Below are 19,416 nucleotides of genomic sequence, written 5' to 3'. Positions count from 1 at the left end.
CATTCCAAACTTCCTGTCAATTTGAAGGTAGAACTTTATCAAAGAATTTCTGGGAGCCCCTCTAGCCATCCCTCACAAAAAAAGTTATTGTGCTGCTGTTCTCATTCTCTGCCAGTACACCTCCAATCCTCTATCCCCTGTTTCCCAGAGCTGTCTTGTGCAAATATTTCCCTAATGAACAGTGGCTTCTATAGTGGCTGGGTTTATTTATTTATTTTAAAGATAAAAATCTTAATTCCAGAAAGGCTTTTGCTCCTAGAATAAGCTTTTTAAATATACATGGAGCTTCACAAGTAGTTAACTGAAATATAAGCATCTTAGCATAGTTTCATGACCTTAACGCTGTTGCAGAGCTTTGACATTTTCAAGCTCTCTATTTCAAACCTTTGCATACTTTTTGTTTTTTAAGCATCTGTTGTACTGCCACCCCCAGGCATAATGCAAACAGGCTCTGTGGAAGTGAAGTATAAGCAGCAAGTGGCAAAAACTCCTTTACAAGGAAGGTGTAGGTGGTAAGAAGATTCATAAGCATATGCAAAGTGTGTATAGTGATGAAACCATGAACTTGAGAACTGCGTACAGATGATTGAAACATTTCAAGTCAGGCTAGAGTAGCATTTATGATTAACCACAAGCTGGGGGACCTTCATCAGTAACACCACATGGTGATCTGAAAAGGCTGAACAACTCATTAGGAAAGATTGACTAATAAACCCTTGGTGACCTTCGCTGCTGCTTTTGGTTGTGGTTCTGCTTCAGCAAACAGAAGCATACATGATACAGGTTTTCTGAAATTTGTGCATGCTGGGTCCCATGAAAACTCAGCGAGGAACACACAAAGCAACTAGTGACATTACTTTTGAATTTCCCCTTGTAAAGATTAAAAAGCAAAGCTCTCAGTATGGGGAAGCACTGTAAACTCATGCTACCAACAGACAACATATAGTCCATTTCTAAAAGGGCATTTTGTTGAATATTCTGGCAGGCAGCAACTTTCAATTGTACTGCTCATCAGCCCCTATAGTTTTAAAACAAAGTAGAAGACATAAATAGCAGTTTCCACATGTATATGAAGAGCAACAAAAATACCCAACTGATAGGCAAATGGATTTTCTTCAGGCTTTAAAAAAAAATAATATAAATATCAACGTGATGATTATGAAAGAGATTTGTATAAAGAATCAATTGATGAGCTGAGGAAGATCATCACAGATCACAGCATAATTATTTAACAGCATAATAAACTGTAATACTACATATGCAAACATTTCTTAGCACACATTTTGCTTTATTATTCCAGTCACAAATAACACTTTTTTTTTTTTTTTTTAACAAGACTGAGCTATCAGTTAAATGCCTATTAATTGACCATAGCATAAAGACAACCACTGCCATACTGTGGAGTCGGTTATGGTCTCAGAGGTTTGAGGACTGAATGGATGTAAGAGTTGAACCTCAGAATATGGCTGAGTTGCGTTCACAGGGCTGAATAGATGAGAAGAGGGGATTTTACATTGCTATTGTCCATGCTAAATCAGTTTTGGCGATAAAGAAAGACTTCAGGGTGGAAGGCTATGAATCTGGAACTTTTCATGAACAATTAAGTACTAAATTCGCTATTTTTAAAATGACAAACAGCCTGATATTTGCTATTATTTTAGGGTTTAGGGTAAATATATAGTTTTGAGCAACATGGTCCTGCCATCATTTACTTTTAGAGATCCTGAACATATTACTGAATAGCTGGATAAAGGGAAACATTTTCAAACACATCTAAGTGACTTAGGATCCTAAGGTGCGGGACCCAAATTCAAGTCCCCGCTTCAATGGATTTTTAATTATTAACACAAAGTGGAACCACTTCAACAGGAGAGACTGAGGGAGCACTATGCTGGAATAGCCAATAGCCTGGTGGCTTGTGCATGTCTGTGGGAGAGGGGCCTTGGGTTCATATCCCTACTTCAGAGCTGGAATTCAAACCTTGGTCTCTCACATCTTAGAAAAGTTCACTAAACGTTATAAGGTGGGAGGTACCACCATCTCCTACACCTGTTCAGTGAATCTGGCCAGAAAAATGTTTTCATACTGAAACTGGTCAGTGAATTTGTGTGAATTCTGAGTTGACTAAAACTGTGTCTTTGGCAAATAAACAATTTGCTAAAAAATATTTCATCCAGCTCTACTTCGCAGCCCATCGACTTTCATTGAAAGTTAGGTTCCTAAGTCATTTTTTAAAATGGGCTTTGGTTGCATTTGAAATTTCTGCCCCAAAACTCCTACATTATTAGGAGCTGAAGGTTATACCATGTCTCAGTGGAGAGCATTTTCCCTGGAAATTTGCAATAAAGTCTCAGATTTGACCTATGACTTTAATGTCTTCTTAAACAGGCCTCTTAATATAGCTATTCTTCAAAATGGGACACTACCTCCACTAGCACATTTATAAATGTTAAAATCAGACGTGTCCAATTAAATTTAATTACATCTTAACACAAGTCTAAACAGATTTTTATAAATCTCAATTCATTTTCCTGTTTTATACAAATGTTTACATCTTGCTCCAAAGCCATACATATTAGTGAATATTATAAAGCAATGTTATCTGCTTAAGCACGAGCCTGAGCAGAAGCATTGGCCAGCCTTGTAGAGCGCAATAAAAGTGAAACTAGTTATCAAATTATTGAACAACAGATAAATTGCCTAGATCAGATGGTTTTCCAGCCATACTCTAAAACATTTTATTATATCCCGGCACCATTATTTAATAAAACATTCTATGTACAAGAGTATGGATAAGTCCTAGATATTAGGAGGACTCCCACATTTTCTAACCTCCAATACAGAACAAAAATGTATAAAGTTCGGCCTCATTTCCATAGCCCCGTCCAAGTGATATTCTAAAGCAGTGGTTCCCAATCTTTTGAGTGAAAGTCCCACTAGTTAACATAGGTAAAACACCCCCCCCCCCACCTCTCCACCCCACTTCTTCACCAGCCATAAATACATATAACCCCTATAAACACATATAATGAAAATAATAATGACACTAAATTACATACATAATAATAAAAATAAATTACTTTTACCTGAGTAAGAAGCTAAGCCTTTCCTGGCACAGCCTCCACCGCACTCCCCATGTGGCCCTGCCTCTTCCCATCACTCATGGATGGAGGTGGTGGGCGCTGGCAGGCCGGCCAGGGCTGCTCTAGGCCCCCACAGCGCAGGTTGCTCCGCTCTGGCCAGGCGCCTGGCTGGCTTGGGGAGGCTGCTCCTCTGCTCTAGCTGGATTGGAGCTCAGCTCAGGGCTGCTGCTACCTTGCGGGGACTGCTTTGCTCTAGACAGCCACTCGGCCAGCATGGAGCTTGGGGGGTGGGGGAGCTGCTCCTCCACTCTAGCTGGTGTGGAGTTCATGGGGGCTTTTCCTCTGCTCCAGTTGGTGCGGAGCTTGAGGCTGCTCCTCTGCTCCGGCCGGCACAGAGCTCAGGGCTGCTGCACCCAATTGGTGCAGGGCTCAGGGAGGCTAAATTACCTCAATATTACTGAAGCCTCACAGACCCCCTATAATCTTTAGCACCCCCCTAAGGGGGTCGCGCACCCCAGATTGGGAACCGTTGTTCTAAAAGACTGTCTTGGCCTTTGCATTGAGGTTAGAACAAACCCTCCCTAATTTTGTCAATAAAGACCAGGTTAGTTTCATCCATAACAAGAGGATGCCAACAACCTTTGGAGAGAGCTCCACATACCTCATTCTGCCTGGTATATGAGAATTCTATTCCTTCCCTGTTCTCTGGAGAGGAGGAAGGGTTTCGACTGGGTGTAATGGCCTTTCCTAATCAGGAGTCTTATAAATAAAATAAGCCTGAGGAGCCAGTTTGCCAAGTGTATATATAAACTGTATATCCACATGCTTCATTTATGACTTGGAATAAAATGGATATGCAAAATAGAGGGCTACATGGAGTTGATTTCTTAGCAGACATAATGGTGATCCTTATTCAACGAACTGTAGATAGTCTTACTGGATACTACCTGGACAATTTAAACAAAATTACATGAAATCTGGGTGAAATCTTCATCAGCAGGCCAATAGTTTCTTTGCCCAACATGTTTAAAGATTGCAGAAAATACAACAACATAGTAGGGCTCCAGAAGAACTAAAATAAAGTTGAAGGTGAGGAACTGAATTTATGCAGGTGTGAACTTTGGATGTTAAAGGATCATTTTGCTTTCAAAAATCAAGACTCAGCTATCTAATAGTAGTTAGAAATTCTAAATTGGTCAAACAAATACAGGATAATATCTAGCCATGGAAATATATTAATGTTTAGTGGGATAGATCAGATCAACACCTTGAAAATACATATGCTTTCCAGATTACCATTTTTAAAAGCTTTTCCAGTCAATGTACCAGTATCAGAATTTGATCTCCTAAAAAAGCATATCCTGCATTTTATTTGGCTCAAACAAAGGCTAAAATTGAATAACACCACAATCACCAGGCTCTTAAATAGTACTTGTCATCAGTAGATCTCAAATCACTTACAAAGGAAGGTAATTGTCATGATTCCTATTTTACAAATGGTGAAACTGAGATTACCACACAGAGGATAAACAACAAAGTTACAAACAGAAACCAGTACCTTATCCACTTGTCCATGATGCTTTCTAATTCTGGCAAAAAACTGAAAGGAACTAGTATTACCTAACCTACCCTTATACTACCTAGCTGCTAGAATTTAAAGTATACAAGACTGGTATGTGCAGAAACTATCAAAAACACTAATACAAAAACACTAATACTAGAATAGGTGAAAAACCCTTCATCAAAACTAACACTGGTTTGCAAACATTTTTGAGATTTCAACTTTTCATCCCAATTTGGGATCAAATCTGCTCTTGCTGCAAGGATCACAAAAGGAACACAATGGGAACTCAATATATTTGAAGCATCTTTAAGTGGTTCCAGAAAACCTGTGAAATACTAGCAACGGAGAAGTTAATTCCTCAAGCAAACTACTCACTGCAATATTATGAGAGCTGTTCACTCCAGAGGTATGAAACATTACAGCAGGCCAATTTTTTTTTCAGTCCAATAGTAAATTTGCTGAAAAATATAGTTTGGGGACAATCAAAACTATTCATGAATTTTGTTTTTAAATTTTTAAATCAAAATCAAAATAGTTAATTTCCAAAATTTATTGAAACATTTGGACTTTTCATTTAAAAATTTTGTTAGATTTGTTTTTAAAAAGATATCAAAAAGGATAAAAGACTTCCCAAATGTAATAAAACAACCTGCTCCAAAACCAAAAATCATTCAGGGTGTAACAAAGTATTTTGCTCAACCTGAAACAAATTGGGGGGAAGGTGGGGGAGATGTCAGGGTTCATTTCAGTGTGAAAAAACAGAAAAGTTTCAGTTTCAGTTTGAAACTAACCAATTCTCTTCCCCCTCACCCCCGATATTTCATTTCAGTCACCAAAATAAAAAACCTGTTATTTGTTCAACCATATGAACTGTGGGAGGAAGTCCAGTATCCTAGCCAAAAGCAGCAATTCAACTAATAAATGGAAATTCAATTCTACATAAATAGAAGATTCATAAGGAATCTAAACCAGAGCTAAAGCTGAAAGGGACAGAAGAGAAAAGATGATAAAAGTTAGTACCAAGGATACCAGATATGATAATTTAATCATAATAGTAATATCACCTTGTTTTTATATTACACTTTTCATCCATAGATCTCAAAAACTTTACAGAGAATGTCAGAATTCTTATCCTCATTTTACCGGTGTGTAAAGTGAGACACACAGAGCCAATCAGTGACAGAACCGAGAACTGAACCCAGGTCTCCTGAGTCTGAGTCCAGTGCCCTATCCTCATTTAAAATGATTTTTTATTGTTGAACTGAAAGATACTTAATTTAAGCTAATCAAATTTAAATCTTCCAAAACCTGATTTACCTCTCTGTGCAATTGATTTATGAGAGGAATTTCTTTGTATATTTGAGCAAATAGCTAGGGTGAGAAGAAAGAGAGAGAGAGAGAGAGAGAGAGAGATGAAGTTCAGGCAACAAAATCTGGATCTATTTTCACAAATGAACTGTAATTACAAAATTGTACTATACCGATACTCATGTTATTTCACTGGACAGGAACGTTCAAAAAGCACTATGCAGAAATGCAATCATTATATTATATTTACATAAGTTCTTACTTTTTAATTTATATGTTTTATAGCTAGTTGGATTTTTTTCCTTTGTGGGGTGGAGGGAGTTATTTATTGTACTATATAGCCTTTATAATACAATTTATCTATTATGCTATATAACCTTTATTTATTGTGTTATATAGTCTTTATAATACATTTTTTAAAAAATTTCTGGTTAATTTGGAGAGGCAGGATGGTATTGTTTTTGTGTTAGTTTTGTTTTTAAGCTACGATGACCAGTCTTAGTCACCTTAGAAATGAAAATTAGTACTGCTATAAAAATATTAGCATCAAATTTCAATAACTATGTTATTTTTAAATTAAAGTATGGTAGCACTGAACATTTTCTAGCTGATTTCCATACATTCCCTGCCCCAAAGAACATTTTGTATATACTATAATAAGCCTTCACATTTTAGAATGAAATGTCTATACTATATATTCAAAGGGATGCTATTACATGCTATGCTATAACTTTTTCTGAAAGAAGGTTTAGCTGACCTCTAGTGGTCACAATATGAAATGCATTTCAATAATACAAGGTAGGAATAGTATACTATTGCTGTGATGAAGAAAAATAATTCTGTATGATTTTAAAATAAAAAATGAAACATTGTTGAAAGCGTGCTAATAATTATAGCTAGGACATTTGACAATTATTTGACATTTACATGACAAGGACAGTGGAGTCATTAAATGAACAGTAAATCTTCATGTGGATGTTTCAATTGAATGTAATAACCTTCGAACACTAATTTAGAGGTACAGGTTCAATAATAATCCATTCAACTATGATGAGTGCCTATACTCATTTAATCTGAGAATTAATTTTAAAAAATTATCACTAGAAGTACTGTGTTTTCAAATTTGGACTTACCAAAGTAAATTAGGTATAAGAAACTTCACCTACCACTGGATCATTAGGTCCTACTATTTTCTATGACTCAAACTCCTACAGTTTGACACATTCACTGTAATGATCATCTTTGAAACAACACCCATCCTATTGAATGGATGATGTGAAGAATGCTCTCATTAAAACCTGCTTCTTCCATCCCATATAGAGATTACGGAAAATGAAGCAGACAATAATAATTCTTAAACAATAAGAATACAATAGGATTTTCCTTTACACAGTCCAGGAACTTCCAAAGAACCTAAGAACATGAACATTAATTGTCATACAGACATTAAATGTCTGATAAGAAAAATCGTCTTCTTTTCTCTTCCCTTCTTCTCCTGTGAATGTACTGGCCTCTCCTAGTGTAAATTCCCATATAATCACTGTCTATGAATTCCTAGGGTAAGGTACTGTGCTGTGGACTCTGTGGGTATATCTTCACAGCAGAGTTAGCCCAGGGGATCAGCACATAGCTGAGAGCCCCAGGTCAACCTAACCTGAGTGTGAGCTTGTCTACTGCAAATCCATACCCACATTACTGTGCCCTCACTGTTTCTGCATTTGCCCATATGTGTCTGGGCTGGGGGCACACTTATTTGTGCTGTGATGCCCTAGGATTCTTTCCAAATCAATAGAGTTAATTCCCGGAGACCTTGTCTATACTCCAGGGGGATTGTGGGAACAGAATTGGAGGACTGTGAGTACTTAAATGATTTAGTCAGTGTCCTCAATCCAAAGTGGGTAGATTCCAACCCAAGTAAAAGCAGGGCCTCACCTTTAACCCCTAGCCCAACCGTGCTAGCGGGCCCAGCCTTAAAGAACCTCCAAACCTGGGTAAAAGATTTTTGCATGGAGAGTAGAGGGGTTTGGGCTAAAACCTGGGTAAGACCTTGGGCTAGCTCTGCAGTGGAGACATACACAATTAGAGATGTAGCACAGAACTCACAGACCAAGAGGAGGGAGGGCTAAGGTGATTTAAGTCATCTTTGTGCCTCTCCTGATCCTTGGCCACTCAAAGGGCTGGAGAAGCCACCAGCATGATTCAGACAACCCTCAGGGTCTAAATTATGACAGCCTCCCCGAGGAGCCCTACGGGCTGCAGTGCTACCTACCTAGAATCTGTACAACATGGTGTGCTGTGACCCCACCCTTTCCCTTCGCTTCCCTCAGCATGACCTCTAGGCAGTGGCTTTGTTGGAGTCCTGGAAGGGCAACCTTACAGCTGTCTTCCTTGGCTCCTGCATTGGGGGGATCCTCCCATGGCCACACCTGTTTGGGTTTTTTTGGCCCCTTTTCAAGCCTTTTAACCTGGCATAAAGGGGCAGGAGCAGGAGTGGGAATCTCACCCCTAATCTCTGCTAGGGGTGGCATGATGAGCAACATTCTCCACAGCTACTACAGGATTGTGATCGATGGAGCAGCTTGCAAAGAGTAGCTGCTGAGAGATAAATATGACGACACTTCTGTTTGTGGGGTGTCTCAATGCTTCGGTTGTCAAAAACACATCTAACTCTTGAGTTTACCTCAGTGGGCAGAAATGCTACCAACACGCTGTGCCATATCATCTTTTCAAAATAAAATGCAATGAATTGTTATATTAAAACTTAGCCATAGACTAAATTTCTTCACTATCATACTTGATAGGTATTTTTATAATTCTGTAGCAGTATGTAATAATTCACACCCTTCTTTAATCTTATACAAATTTCATCCTACAAATTATAAAAAGCCAAATGAAACTAAAGCTACTTCTACTCTAAGAGCTAGGGGTCTGATCCCCTTGCTTGTGCACACATACTTGTGCAAGCTCTCATCAATTAGTGGGAGTATAAATAGCGGTGTAGCCGCGGTAGCACAGGTAGCTGCAGTGTAGGCACATGTCAGGTACATACGTACCAGTCTCAGATGGGTTTGTACTTGGCATAGCTAAGCTGTGCCTGCACTACCATTGCCCATGCTGCAATGGCTACACTACTATTTATGCAAGTGCTAGCTCAATGAGTGCTAGTGCCTGTAAGTGTACGAGAGCTGGGGAAATCATACCCACTAGCTCATTGTGTAGGCATAGGCTAAATCCATGGTACACCCACATCTTTAATACTGCGTGTAGATCTGGTCACCCCATCCCAAAAAAGATGTATCAGAATTGGAAAAGGTACAGAAAAGGGCAACTAAAATGATGAGGGGTATGGAAAAGCTTCCACATGAGGAGAGATGAATAAAACTGGGACTTTTCAGTTTGGCAAAGAGACGACCAAGGGACGATATGATAGAGGTCTATTAAATCATGACTGGTGTGGAGAAAGTAAATAAGGAAGTACTATTTACTCCTCGTAACACAGGAACTAGGAGTCACCAAATGAAATTAATAGGCAGTAGGTTTAAAATGAACAAAAGGAAGTATTTCTTCACAAAACGCACAGTCAACCTGTGGAACTCCTTGCCAGAGGATGTCGTAAAGGCCAGGACTATAAACGGGGTTAAAAAAAAAGAACTAGATAAGTTCATGGAGAACAGGCCCATCAATGGCTATTAGCCACAGCAGTGAATGTCTGCACTGAAACACCAATGTGGTGCAGTTGCAGCGCTGCCGCTGTAGCGTTTTAAGCATTGACAAGTCCTTAGACGATTGAACGAGTTCCTTTAATATGAAAGATAAAAATGGTGAAGGCACCTAACAAAGGTGTAGGAACAAAATACGTATTTCACAGTAGGAATGTAGTATGGAAACAATCTTCCAGTGATCAAATGGCAAAAGAAATAAGTTTTTGCCATCTTCTCAAATGAGAAATAGTTAGAAATGGAAAGCAGGAGTGATAATGTGTGATTTTCCAAGGATGTTAGCATAGAGTTCTGGATATCTCACAAATTTTAGCCCACTGTAAAATAAGATATGTGGCAATCATATTTAATATATGCTACCTCTGTTCACAGCATATATTCCCTAAAATTGGCCTGTGAATGTGGTACATTGCTAAACACAATTGCAGGAGCTGCAAATATTACAACCAACAGGTGAAAAATGTTTTTAGCCTAAATGTTCCTGTATCATTTTAGAATTCTTCATATGGGATTCCATGAGTTATATGCTGTATCATTTCCCAGAAATGTGTACAGCTCTGAAAAAAAGTAGATAAAGCATTGATGTCATTTGTAAGGTGTGACATTTTAGTGCAACAAGGAAATCACTATTGAAATGTTCCTGATACTCTTAATTATTAATCAAGGCAGTATCATAAAATGGAGAATTTACAGTATTTCTCAGTAATTACCAATCTTATGACTAGTCAGACCAACACTTTGCACAACATCCTCAAAAATATTATAAAGCCGATTTCCAAGTCTGTTTTAAATTATTTTTTGTACATTTTAAACAAGCATATTATTTTTTGTGAGTTTGAAGTATCATGCTAAAGACATTACATTTCATTTTCATTACCTCGCAGTCCACTGAAACATTCCTACAGACTTTTGTAACTAAATTATTATGAACTAAAGCTGTGTCTAGCATCAAAATAAAGTAATAACCAAACAAATGAATATCATATGAGAAAATGTAATACTTTATGAATATAATGCACCTTGTGGGAACCACCACAATGGCAGTATCAGTTCCTACCAATTTCTACAGATCATGTGCAGCAAATTTTTGCATTTAAACTAAATCTTTAAGCTGTTTTTAAGCCTTTAAAATCGATAGTGGTGGATTTTTATGGCATCATCATAACTAATGGTTGAATCACAGCTGGTCACTAGCCTGCAAATAATCTATACATATATTCTTCCCCACTAAACTGCAGATCATGTGTGACCCTATACATTATCTGTTATACTTTGACAAAACATTCAAAGTCCAATCTCAGTAGTTAATGAATTAACATTAGTTGATCAGACATGGGAAAAATACATACTACCATAATTGTTTCATTTAACAAGAGACTAGGTTTTTATCACACAAAGTTTGAGAGTAGCAAATTAATGAAAAAATGTTTATACACTTTACAATTTGGGAATCTATCAGCAATGTTTTTAATGGAAACATTGAATTTTGAGGCTCATATTATGAAAATCAATTAACATGTTGTATGCAATGTAGTTGTAGCCCTTTTGGTCCCAAAATATTAGAGAGGCAACGTGCATGAGGTAATATCTTTTATTGCAGTCTTTCCCAACCAGTGTGTCACACTGGTGTCCCGTCAGGCCTGAGCAGGTGTGCCATGGAATTTTTTGAAAAACTACTTGAAGAATTCTGGATTGGCTCATGAATATTCATGAGTTCATTTGGTGTCTATATGGTGGTGTGCCTCAAAATAATTTAAGGTATCAAGGTGTACCATGGCAGAGAAAAGATTGGGAACCACTCTTTTATTTGACCAACTTCTGCTGGGGAAAGAGACAAGTTTCAAGCCACACAGAGATCTTCTTCAAGTTTGGGAAAAGTACTCCAAGCCTCTCCTATTACGAAAGCATGCCCCTCTCTTCCTCTCTCCGACCCAAGCTTCCTGTTTGTGAGTCCCCTTCCCAACATCTCAACCTTTCTTTGTTCTGTCCCTAGAGAAATTCCACTGCTCTAGAACCACCCGCAGAAAAGCTGGAGAAAATTGGTTTTCCTTAGGCTTCAACTATCTCACATCCTAAGGTGCTCCCATTTGAAGGGGAGCTATTTAGATTAATGGCTTTGCATTGTCAGCCCTATGTCACCACCTCTTAGAATTTCAATCCTATATGGCAGCAAAAAGACTATAGAGAAGGCAACAACCCCCATATTCAAATGAAGCAATGGACCCCAGACTGTGGGACATGCCCCCCTGGTGGGACACAGAGGAACATTCATGGGGGCACAGTGGGGCCCGGGCCAGTCCCCGGGGGGGGGCAGAGAGGATGCACTGCCCAGCCCTGCTCTGCCCCCAGCTCCACTCCGGCCCTGACCCCAGCTCCCCACCTCACTACCAGCTGTGGCTCCAGCCCTGGTCTTGGTCCCCCACCTCTCACTCCTGGCTGTGGCTCCCGGTCCCAACTGCGATCCTGCTCCCGGCCCTGCTCCTGGGGGCAGGCATGGACCAAAAAAGTTTGAGGACCATTGAAATGGAGTCTAACACACATATACACACAGTCCCAATATCAAACAGAATTCATATACTGTACTTGGAGTCCCCAAATCATCACAGGATTAAAAGATCATCATAAGAGTAAGCATTGCTGCTACTGATTACAAATTTGCTTTAAATAGTGCTTCTCCAGGGTAACCTACTATTGGTGCCACAGCAGCTCTTTAGACTCCTGTAAAAACGTCTATATAGTTCATTTCACAGAAATAAACTGATTGTGTCTCAGGGATATGGACCCTCATCTTCCTCCCTGCCACATTTTGACTATTTCTATTTTGAGAAATACAAAATAGCTATGAGTCCTTCCATGCACTTCCAGTGGGAGTTTGCTTTCACAACCATTGCTACTGGTGATGATTAACCCAAGAATCACTTGATTCACAGAATAGTTTTAGTCTATGTCCCTGGTTCCTCCACTATTACTGTCTCCATGGTTGCAGAGATGAGCATTTAACACTCTCCCCTTTAGTCTCTCAAATATGTTTGTCCTTTTCTCCCACTTAATCTCTGACAAAGCCACCCTCATGCTTCCTCACTTGAGTAATGACCCTTTCCTCCTAATATCTCTCTAGGACAGTGTTTCTCAAATGGTGTTCCGCGGAACCCCAGGGTTCCGTGGGCTGAGTTGAAGGGTTCCGTGAAGAAGCGGAACTGTGCCGACGAAAGTACCAAAAATCGGGTGCCGCCGAACAGCTGATGGGGCCGCCGAAAACGGCTCAGAGACCGCGCCGCTGAAACAACCCTACACCGTGCCGCCGAAAAGAGGAAGATTTCCTCGACTTTTCGGCGGAGGGTATGGCATGGGCACGCAAGGGTTCCGGGGGGAAATAAAATTGAGAAACACTGCTCTAGGAGGCAGATTTTACTGTTGATGCAAAAATGGTTATTAAAAATTATTATTCCAATTTTAGTTTATTACACACTTGCCTTTGCCTTCACTAAATTTTAAGATATACTTATTAGAGGGCTGCACACCTTCTGTTGCTTCAATAGGCTGAGCTTACTACACACACCAGAGTTTTTTGTATCTCTCCACTCCCCCACCAGCCTCCCTTTCATCTCCTACCATTTCAGGAACTTGCTGCAACTTCCATCCTCCTCTTCTCTCAGGCCAGGGTCTCTATGTGACCCTCATTTCTCCTTCCCCAAACCAAGGTCCCTCCAATGCCACAAGGTCTGTTTGCCCCCTCATTCACCTCTAGCTGAGTAGCCTCCCAAACACATTTCGGGGCTATTACAAGACAATGGCCAAGACTTTAGAATTGAAAATGCTACTTACAGGTCCAGCTCAAACCTACACAGGTGTTTTACCAAGGCTGGCAGCCTAGGAATCAACAGGACACTAAACATCTAAAGAGACTCTTTGAAGAGAGAGGAAGGGGTGATTCATGAGAGAGCTGTTACTGGGGAAACAGATTGACATAGAATACAGACACAGGTCCCTCAAAAGCATCTAAAACAGTACGGAACTTCCTAGTTTCCTGGGGAAGATAAACCCTAGGAAGGAAAGCCACACATATAGATTGTTTTAAAGTTAATTTTCTCTGAAATGCATTGGTTCTAAATTAACAGCAAGTGGCTTTAAGAAGACTGTCTGGTCAGTGGATATCACTATCCAAAGCTCACAGAGGGAACAGGACTGCAGGTACAGAACATAAATCAGGCCTGCTGATGTAATGACGATTAGTACAGGTGGACTGAAGCCTAAGGACTGGTCTGAGAGCGGAAGAATCATGTGGTTCCACCACAAGAAAGGTGATGGCTCGAGGCCTGAGACCTGGAAGGGGTGCACTCAGAGATCAGGAGATGTCAGTGGTGCTGTTAGCCTGGTAACTGTGACAGTCTTCTCTCTTTTCCAACTGTCATGGTTAATAATTGTGAGGATTTTGCTTATCTTTAAGAATAGTGTCACCTAAGGGATGGCAAGAATCCAATGAGACTAAAATATTGGAAATCACATCCCTGAGTTGGCATTAAGACACACAATTATTAAGATTTGGTCCTATCATTTTTTGTTTCTCACCACTATACATTTTTAGTAATTTGGGGGATAAAATTACTTGGAGCTCAACACTTTAAACACCACTTTCTACACCACATCTCCATATCTATATCAAGTAGGTCTGCATAGATTTGTCCTCAGGGCTTGTCAATTCCACTCCTTAATCATCTGGAAGAACTAGTGTTGAGTGATGTGCAGAAATCTTCACATCTCACCTCAGCATCAGATACCACTTACTAGTGGGGTAAAATAAACAGTAGAAGGGCATCAGCATCATACCCATCTCTTTACCAGCCCAGGAAGTGAGAAACTAGAGAAACTGTTTGTCTTTCTTCCTCCTTCATCCCATTCTGTTTACTCTTCTTTTCTGTATAACCAAGCATGAGGCATTTTGCCAGAGGTATCTGGGCATCATAAACACCAAGAAAAAACTTTTTAAAAACTTGTTTGATGTTCTTTAGACAATCAGATGGTTCCATGTAGATTCTGTTAAACATGGGTGTGCCATCAAGCCATTTAATCTGTCAAACATCAATTCCATTTTGTTCCCAAAAAAGCCCAAATTTATTGATCTTCTCAGCATGCTTTAAAACCCATCTGGTTTCCTCAGCAAAATTCCTTTGTTTTCCCCAACATTTTAGTATAATGGGAAGTATGGTGGAAGAATGGAACTTTAGCTGGATGGCTAGATTCTATTATGACATTGGGCTGATTGGACTTGTTTTTATATTACTGTCTTGTAAATTTTTATATGACATGATTTGATTATAAATCTACAGCTTCTGGCTATATACTTTTTAAAAACAGAAATTAATAAATGCTGAGTCTTCAGCATTAAAAACCAGGACTCATATAGATTAAGACATTTTAAAGAAAATTCAAAAACCAGACAATATGAATGAATTCCTTGTCCCAGTGGAGTCAATGGCATACCTCTCATTGACTTTTCAGTGGGGCAAGATTTCACCCTATAAGACCAAGAAAAGTGATGAAAACTGAAAAAAAGTTATACCAACACAAGGAGAGTCAATGTGTGGGGTAAGGAAGGGAAAAATACACCTTTTAGGACTTGAGACCCAACAACTGGAATCTATTTGTAAAGCTTCTGTGAACATGTTGCCTTTCATGTCACCAGGCTCAGACTTTTTTACCTGTTGTTTTCAATTCCATTTGCCTTAATGTTCACAATGGAAATGCTGCATGTATTGTAACTCAGAGACTTACACACTGAGACCATAGCACAAATGTACTGTGGTACCATGGCACAGGTATTACAGCTAATTCACTGTACAGTGCTAGAAAAGTGCTACAGTTTGACCAGAAGATAATCCGAAGTGTTTAAAACTGGCACCACCTTCTTGCTCAACAAATCTACTCTGGTGCTATATATTGAACCACATCTACTTGCTTTTGCGACAAAAATATGCATTTGCTTCTTTTTACTTCAGTTAGCACTTTATAGACAACACTGTTATGGAAGGGAGCTTGATTCTGTCAAGTACATGCATCATCCACAGGATATTTAATTAAATTCAAATGGTAGAACCTTTTCTACTTATACTGAACTGTAATCTTTCTAGCTCTCACACTCAGAAACTAGACTGGGTTTGCGAAGGTGGCATTTAGCAAAACAAACATTCTTTTACTCATAAAGGTAGTAAAATATGAAATCACAGACAGCTCCACAAATGCAATTCCTATGGCCACTTTTTGGAGAATAACTGCACTTTATAAGAAAACTATGTTGGTACTTAAATGGAAAATCAATGAGTTAAATCACAGATCTTGAATATGCCAAGTGAGTTTACAAATTACAGTGCTGATGAGTCACAGGGAGGAATTTGCCCTGTACCCTGCATGAGTGATACAATCAACAAGATTACAAATGGGAAATTTGAAAAAAATGCTATATCCCTTTAAAAATTATTTATGACCGTTCATATGGATTTTAACTAAACTAACTTTAATTGAGCTGCTCATCAGCTGAAAAATAACTTTGAGAGAAAAAAATAAAAATATTCTTAATATTAGAACATAAACCACATACTGGATTACTTAAACCTGCAACTTGCACAAGATTTAAAGAATGAAAAATCACTTCTATAACAAATCAGTATCATTAAAAAGACATACCTTTAAGTTTTCAACTTCTTCCTTATGTTCCCTCTTTAACTGCAAAATGGCAGCATGGTACTCTGTAAAAATAAAGAAATGAATCAGATTAATGACATAAAAGTCAGAAAAGCTTCTCTCTATGAAAACAGCATAACATTCTTGACACACGGCTATTTCATACTATGCTTCCATGCCAAAAACATAGGTTGAGGCTGCTGAAGAACAGGCCTGTTACAAAGGTGACAAAGAAAATGTAAGTCACATTTATTAGCATGCATATTCCAGGATCACGTGATACGTGTAGCCACACTGACAATGATGTTAATAGTGACAGAGGATAATAGTAATAGTTCCCACATGGGGAGAGGAGTAAAAAGTGTGTGGGTGGGACGAGGAAGGGAAATGTATTTCAAACTGAGGTAACAGGAAGAAACTGGGAATTCGGTTTTTGAGGTACAAAATGTTGTTGATAGAATGCTTCTACCACACACAAAAGTTCTGAAGGAATATTTAAATTTAATATTCAAATCTTTCCCTGAATTTTATTCAATTTTAAAGCCTATAACATCTATACATAGACTAATTGGAGAGGGTTCAGGAAAAAGCCAATAGTGATTTGGGGCCTGGAAAAATGCCTTACAGCAAGAGATGTAAAAGCCTTAAATCTTATAAAAAAGAAGACTGAGAGGTGACTTGCTTATGATGTACAAGTACCTTCATGGAGAAGAAATACTAGGCACCAAAGTGCTTTTTCATATAACAGAGAAAGGTGGCATAACAAGAACCAATGGCTGGAAATTAAAGCCAGGCAATTTCAAATTAGAAATCAGGCAAAAATTTTCAACAGCGTGGGTAATTAACATTGGAACAATCTGCCATGGGAAGAGAGGGATTTTCCATCTCTTGATATCTTCAGTGCCTTTTTAGAAGACAGAATGCCTGTGTAAAAGAGATGCTTTAGTCAACCATGTTACTGGGCTCAATAGAGGGGTACTTTGGTGAAATTCTATGGCCGATATTATACAGGAGGTCAGACTAGATCATCTGATGTATTTTATTGTCATAAGGGTGCATGAATCTATGAAAAATTATGAATCAAATATGAATGAATATATCATAGTTTATTTTCAAAATAATTGTTTTCTTACAAAAAAATAAAAGACTGTTCTTAGCTTTGGTTGTGATCTGAATCCCTAGTCCTGTTTTTAATCTTTTGTAAGACTAAGATTTTATTATATATTTAAAAAATTATAACTGTAACTCACAGACCACATGTGAAAAGTTTTCATACAATAATATGTATTTGATTGCTATTTGAGTATGGTACAGTAGGTAAAACTAAATATGTATATCCTTAAACTCATCATGATTCCAAGTATTATCTGTCTTATGCAACAAAATAAATAGGACCCTAATTAATGCAATTCAGAGATCAGAGTAATGAAACTGAAAGAAAACCATATGGGTCTTCATGAAACTAAGTTTGAATTTCAGGGGAGGATGGGGGTGTCAGAACATAACTGCTTAGTCAGGAAAATATACTTGCATTTCAATTTTGAAAACATAATTAAAGAACTAAAACAGTATTTTCTCTACAGACATTAAAGTATTCTAGGATAATATTAGCTACACTGATTACATGCCTAGTAGAGCTCTTTCTTTAATATGCAAACCAGACTACAAAAGCTGACAGTTGTGTTTAGTAAGTGGAGTAACTGTCAGTGCTTACATTTGTCAGTCACAGGTGGGCTTGCTCACATTCTTTAGAGAAAGCCTGTTGCATGTGAGACTGAGGACGCAGAGGTAGTCAGTCCCTCGTATAGTACTAAGGAAGCAGCCGCACATTTGTTGTGTGGCTGGAGACCCTTCTTTGAAAACTAAAGCCTACTCTCCTCCTCTGTGTCTTCAGTTAAATGTATTCAGCTAATGGAACATGGCTCAGCTCCTGCTCCCTATTGACTCAATGGGGCAGAATCAGAGACCCTAACTGCAATGAGCGATGAGCAAAGAGCAGACTGAACATGTTTAGGAGAAGCATTTTCCTTGGAAGTACTTCATTTGCCCTGGAAAGAGAGACAAACTAGTAGAAGGCTATACATGTACTGTATCTTTCTCTTGGGAATAGTTGTGGTCAAACTGCAGAAGTCATTCAACAAAATTTTGTTGACCAACAAAAAAGCTAAGGCCAAAATTTAACTGAAAAGTTTCTCTCTCTCTAAGGGTTTTATATGGTGCCTAGTACAGAGGACCAGAGCAACAAAACAAAACAATTCTCTCTGTCTTTGGGGCAGAGGAATCTGACTGGGAGTGCCTTTTTAAAAATTGTTTCTTTAGGGAAAGGGAAAAAATACTTGGTCCTCCACCCACTGGAGATAGAAACAGTCGAAGTCTGTGAGTCAGGAAGCTTCTTATGTGCAGAAGATCTTGTTTAAATTATTTTAACTATTTTTGCCAGCTAGAAGGAGCTATACCATTGCATCTGGACTGATATAAAAGATCAAAGGGAGAAATGACTGGTATTTTTACATTTATTTGGTTGACAAAACAAGAGAGAAATATGAAACTAAATAAAAAGGACAAGCAAAAACAACCTATAATGTCATCTTTTCAATACTCTTTTCCCTTAAACCTATCACAAACATGAAATTCACTAGATTTAGTGTCTAAGTAAACACTAATGAACAACGCAAACCCACCAAGAAACAAGAAATATGGAATACAAAACTAAATAGGAATCCAAATACAAACCAGTTTGTACATAATATACAATTCCTCAGCTACTTAGTTACTGCCTGTTTCCAGATTGGCTAACTCCTCCACAACTACCAACCAGGAATTCTCCAAACGCTTTCGGAAGCAGAAGTAAATTAATATTTCTGAAGGGCTAATGTATAGATTAATATTCTAAGGTTCCAGTATCTCAGGTATCTTGAATGTGCCAAGGTAAAGTCAAGAAAGAGACCAGTCTAAAAAAATGGTTTGGTTTGGTTTTTAAGCCATGTAGTTTAATTAGGAGGCAGAAAATTATTTACCACTTGGGAATAGCAGTTTTGCCAATTTCTTGCCTTTTACATCAACT

At 38.5% G+C, this 19,416-nt stretch overlaps 1 protein-coding gene across 2 annotated transcripts in view; it reads right to left on the bottom strand.

The window, feature by feature from the left end:
* Positions 1-19,416, bottom strand: part of LOC137159571 (formin-like) — a 233,597-nt gene that overhangs the window by 178,913 nt on the left and 35,268 nt on the right. For both annotated transcript variants that reach the window (XM_067558036.1, XM_067558037.1), the window contains one exon: positions 16,356-16,417. In XM_067558036.1, the coding sequence (XP_067414137.1) occupies positions 16,356-16,417 (62 nt within the window). The remainder of the gene's footprint in view (positions 1-16,355; positions 16,418-19,416) is intronic.

The sequence above is a fragment of the Emydura macquarii genome, unplaced genomic scaffold, assembly GCF_026122565.2.
Source record: "Emydura macquarii macquarii isolate MOO-44397 ecotype Brisbane River unplaced genomic scaffold, CSIRO-AGI_Emac_v2 contig_1876, whole genome shotgun sequence".
Classification (NCBI taxonomy): domain Eukaryota; kingdom Metazoa; phylum Chordata; order Testudines; family Chelidae; genus Emydura; species Emydura macquarii.
The sequence above is the reverse complement of the archived record's forward strand: the minus strand, read 5'-3'. Positions and strand labels throughout refer to the sequence as shown.